Source organism: Arachis ipaensis, chromosome B03 (assembly GCF_000816755.2).
Source record: "Arachis ipaensis cultivar K30076 chromosome B03, Araip1.1, whole genome shotgun sequence".
Taxonomy (NCBI): domain Eukaryota; kingdom Viridiplantae; phylum Streptophyta; class Magnoliopsida; order Fabales; family Fabaceae; genus Arachis; species Arachis ipaensis.
Window position 1 is genome coordinate 69823345 of NC_029787.2, and position 5509 is coordinate 69828853.

Sequence of the window (5509 nt, forward strand, 5' to 3'; positions counted from 1 at the left end):
TGAGGTACACAAATGATATCTACTACAAGTGAACTTTGGCCTATAGGACTTCTAGGGCTAACGGAAAAGCAGCACACAATTTACGAGTGTCTCCGTTCCTGTGTTCGGCCCAAGGCCCAATCAAACAATCAGTTCTCATATACAGTTTTCTTAAATCATTTCTCAGTTCTCAGTCAATCATTCAGTACTTAGTTCAGTCATTCAATTCGCAATTCTTAACTTGTACAATTTTTTTTTCAGTCATCAATAACCTATCCTCTGTCATGCTTTTATTTATCAATACTCTATTTTCACTAATCATTTTAACCTCATTCTTTTGTTATTAAGATAATTATTTAAATGATAATAATAATATATTATAATATTTCAGAGTTAAAAATTCAAAATCAAACAAAAAACTTGGAGAAAACTTAAGGAGAGAAAATATTTACGCGCCATCTTACCGGCGGATTAATCCGACGGTAATACCGACAGAAATATTTTTGTATTTTTTAAAATTGATACTGTCAAAATATTCTAACAGTAATTCTGACGGTAATCTTTTTTTCTTCTTTTAAAATCTTTTGTCGTCCATCTATAACATCCCCAAATAATTAATAATTGAAAACTTTAAACCTAATGTGAGATATCAAAAATATAAATTAAAAATACAGAATGATGATAATTGAAATATCTGAAACAATGCTAACTATATTACATTCTTCATAAAGTTTGGTAAAGAAATACATATCACAGAACTATGTTTACATTAACCCTATTCAAATTTATCATCTTCTTCCTCTGGTTCACCATGCTCCTATTCCAAGATAGTTTCCTGATCATCGAACTCGTCTTCCTCTTCTTCGTCACCATCGACCCAGTCTTCTTCTTGAAGATCTTCGTCCTCTGGTGAAAGTGCGTCGGGATCTATTCCAAGGTCAATGATGTCATCATCCATAATAGTCGACCTAAGGGTGATTAGCTTACCGGTACCAACCACCATTTTCAAAGGAGTTAGGTCGTCAATCTTGTAAGGTTCCTGACCCTCTGTCCCATCATCAGACTCGATGTGGCCTCTTGGCTTAGTCTTAACCATAACCACCAAATTACACTTGCATGAATTGGACAAGGCAAATAGTATACTTGTCGTGCATTTTGAGGCAAAATAAAAAGATTGTAATGCCTATATCCCTGGTTACATTAACTTCAGTGATATCGTAGTTCTTGTGCTTTCAAGCTCCTTGTCACGAACTTGGATCATATAATTCACATTTAAACATGTACACCTTGTATGTAGTGCGATAGAAATACTTTAATTCAATTATATCATGCAACACACCGAACCAATCAGAATGACACTGCCTGAATCCCACAAACCCAAACTCCGGTGTTATGAATTTTCTTTCCAATCGACCACTGTAAGATATGGAACTGATATCTTTTAACATTGTATATCAGGTAGGTAGTGCCCTTATTCATTGGGCCCCAACTAAGGACAACCAGTTCCGAATCTGTTGTGTCAGTTAGATGCACACTAACGTATTCTCTAAACCAATGTAGAAAATTGTTCAATTAGGTATCAGAATTTGCGTCTTGGAATAACCTATATGATAGAATAGGATAAAGAAGTTTTGATTAAATTAAGAAGTTAGTATCTTATTAATTGCAATATTTACAAAGACTTGAAAAACTCATATGAAGTAAGATAAAATTTGGTCATAGTTAAGCAACACATGCAAATATGCAGCATCGATTTTCTTCTGCTCTAACTAGTAGTCACTACCCGCACCCATTGTAGCTCCTTCTAGAAAAAAGATTGGGTATGCTGTTTTACTTGATGAGGATTCTCCCCTCTCATCGTTCTTTGCAACCCTTGTTCTACATGACTCAACATTAGGCTGAAAATAGAATGAGCAAAATGCAGATGTTTCCTACATCCACTCCGCGCCTCATAGGCCCCTTCTCTCCTCAGAGTCGGCGGCAACCATCCGGTGACCAAGTAACCCAAATCACCGCCGTCCCCCTCGCGAAGCAGCGTCATCCCCTTTTGCGTCAGCGACGTCCCGCCCTCCTGGAGCAGCGCCGCACCGCCCCCTCCGCCGTCGGAGCCTCACCGCGAATATAACCATTTTCTTCCCCTCACGTAACCGTGTCGCGGACGCTGCCACAGACTCCGGTCGATGCCGCCACGGGTTCCCGCATACGCCGCCAAAAGCTCAACGATGCCACTGTTTGAATTAACCGTGTGAGTATGGTAGATGTAATGTACGCGTGCTTGAAGACAATATCAAATCAAACGCTCAATTGCTTACTTTTGATTCTCACTCATGTCTCCTCATCTGTTCAAGCTTTTTTTCTATTTTTTATTTCTCCAATTTTATGGTTACATCAAATCATAAGAGTCATGTGTTAAATTATACATTTTTTCTTTTGTTTTTAATAAAAATTAAATTGTTGGATGATCATAGTTATTTCTTCTGTTTATTCATCTTTTTTTCTATTTTAATGGTTAATTTAGGATGGTCATTTTAATAGGTATGCGAATGATTATTTTAATTTTTATGTAGATGATTATTTTGATTGAATTGGGTTTAGTTATATATAATTAAAATATATTAGATGTTCAATTTATTAGGTATGTGGATGATTATTTTTATCCTTAAGTGGATGGTTATTTTTACTAAGGGTGAGTGGTGTGTGACAAGCTAAGAAACGACGGTGAAATGAGATGATTATTGATGAAGGTGGGGTGGCTGCCGATTGAAAATAAAAAAAGTATTGGAGTAAAATGTTTTAATAAATTAGGATTTTAGATGATTATTTTTTTAAAATAACTTATTGAATTTTTTAAAAATGTGAAATAACTGAGAGATTTTGAATTTATTATTTATTTCTATTGGACTAAATAACAAACCCATTATACACATTGTCAAGATTTTTCATTCACTTCCTAACATAATTCTTTCCTTAATAGTATATCAAATTTAATGATCGAATTGAGTAAAATAAATATTTGAAGATGAGATTGAGATGCAAATTTAACTTCAATCATCCATTTGAGTATCAACTCATAATTATTCAGCTAACTTAAGTAAACTTCCTTATTTTGACTTGTTAAGGCTTACAAAAGAGCCCAGGAGGCTTGAAGAAATAATGGCATCGTTACCACTGAGTCCTTGGATAAGCAGAGTCCCAGTCGCTTCCCCTTCGGCATCTCTCGTCTTCCACGCTGCTTCATGGCCAGCATCACTCTCTCTCGCTCGCTCCTCCCCTCGCCCTCCCCTCCTCCACTGCTCCTTCCTCTCCTCCTCTTCTACCTCCCTTTCCTTCCCTTCCTCTCTCCTCTCAGGTAACTTCTTTTTCTTCTTCTGTGAGTTTCTTTAATTAAAGTTTGCTTCTTTTTCTTCTTCTGTCAGTTTCTTTAATTCAAGTTTGCCGTTGAGCTTCATAGTTGTTTTGAGATTGTAACTGCCTAACTGGAATTGTCTTCCATTTGTGAAAACCAAAAGCGAAGCCGCGTTTGTGTTACTTATGAAAACAATGAGATTGGAGATGCATAAATTTCTCAAAGCGTAAGTACAGTAGGGAGTTACTCTTCTTGGGGAGGATTAATGCCCATTTTTATCCCGAAATTTTGAATAGTCAAAATAGCCCCTGTTGATAACAAATGTGAGTCAAGTTTGTTACTTTCGTGGATTATTTTCACCTGTCAAAACTTTAAGAACCAAAGTTTGCGCTATTCTTCTTGTGTGGATTTTCCTAGAACAGCATGTTATGTTATTACTAGGGAATAGTAGAAAGTTCAATTACCAGAGGAATTAACTTTGATTTTACAATGTGTTTTGATTTAAATTTCATACATCTAGAATTTAGTTGGAATTGTTTTGATTTGATATTTAATAGCTAAATTCACGATTTTACTCTTATTAGTTTATCTAATTTGCCAACTTTAGATATAAGTGATAATGCAAATTATTTAACAACATGAAATTGGTTTAGTCAAATTCAAGACATGGTCATGGTGGCAGATCTTTTAGTCTTATAACAACAAAAAGTACGAACAATTTGGCCAAAGCCAATAAGGTGCTTTTAACGGTATTTAACTCCTGTACTAAATTAAGGCTTGTTCACATTGTCGCTTCTGTTCTTAAAATGAGCTGCAAACCAGCCTCATGACTAAATTTGTGTAGATTCTAGTTTGTCTTGATCTCAACTAACTTCTTAACATTTCCAGGTTTGTCGCTGAGATTGGAGTTGACATCTGATGTTCGGGCTAGAAGAGAAAAGGGCCGTGGCCTGGTTGTGAGGGCAGGCAAGGCTGCTCTTTGCCAGACTAAGAGAAACAGATCGCGGAAATCATTGGCTCGGACCCATGGTTTCTGCAGACGAATGAGAACAAGTGGGAGAGCAATTTTGAAGCGTCGACGCGCTAAGGGACGGAAAGTTCTTTGCACCAAGTCCCACCCAAATAGTGGCAAATAGAGGCATGAAGGCATGAAGGCTTATAGTTATTTTCTTTCTATTGGTAATTGTTGATTCCTGTAAGCATGTCTAGATTTCAAGCTTTTCTTCCATAACAGTGGTTCTGTACCCTTTATAATATTTGAAGATTGCATTTTATGTCTCAACATTTGTTTTTGTCATGCATAATTCTTGTTAAGTTGCACTGTTGTCACAAATTTGCTTGCTGCAACATTTCTTATAATTATTTCTGTTTATACAACTTTTTATGCTATGTTAGCCTTAAAATTACTGTTTAAGTATATGTGGGTGGAACTGGTATTTATGCATTTTTCTTACCATATTTTTTCTCCTTAATTATGGCATTATTTATTCTGAATAATAACAATGCATCCATACATTAACGAGTGCTGTGGAGTGTAGACAACCTTCTAAGATTGGACAATGAGATTGTGTTACTTGAAAGCTTGAAGAGGAATGGTTAATGGGTGTGTTCATGCTTGCTTGAATGTTTGTAAAATACTAGAGGGTCAATTCATTTTTATCTTATGAAATCTAAGGCTATATATTATTTAGAACTTTAAACTAAATCAATTATTTAGAATTTTAAATGTTTGCTGTATTTAAGTTTCAGGAATATTAGTATTGTTTTCGGTCATTAATTAGTCATCAATGTTAAAAATTATGGGCAAAAATATATTTTTGGATTATTAGACTAAAATTGGATTGATAGTTAAAAATAATGATCAAAAACAATAAATTTCCATAGCTCTCTAGTATTTCTTTTTAAATTTTACTTTTGTAATTAGTCTATTGTCCTTCGCTTCTTGTAATTTTGCTAATATCAATAAATATATGATTAACAAAGCCAAATATAGTTTAATAATTGTATAATGATAATTAAACACCAAATAAAAGTTGTGATAACATATCTAGGAAACATCTACCGAAAAACTTAAAGTAATGAAAAGTATTTATTTAAAAAGACGTCCAAGGAAACAAAACATGTGTTTTGACTTTAGCGTTTAAAAATGAGCAATATTCAACAAGTTAAACCATTTTGAAAATG

The 5509-nt window shown here is 34.7% G+C and overlaps 1 protein-coding gene across 1 annotated transcript; it reads left to right on the plus strand.

Moving 5' to 3' along the window:
- LOC107634469 (50S ribosomal protein L34, chloroplastic) lies at positions 3075–4702 on the plus strand. Its single transcript, XM_016337955.2, has 2 exons — positions 3075–3328; positions 4214–4702. The coding sequence occupies exons 1-2, from the start codon at positions 3133–3135 to the stop codon at positions 4459–4461; spliced, it is 444 nt and encodes a 147-aa protein (XP_016193441.1). The 5' UTR covers positions 3075–3132; the 3' UTR covers positions 4462–4702.

Coding starts and splice junctions, on each gene's coding strand:
- LOC107634469 (XM_016337955.2), top strand. CDS start 3,133: ATGGCATCGTTACCACTGAGTCCTTGGATAAGCAGAGTCCCAGTCGCT. Junction 3,329..4,213: donor CCCTTCCTCTCTCCTCTCAG/GTAACTTCTTTT, acceptor TAACATTTCCAG/GTTTGTCGCTGAGATTGGAG.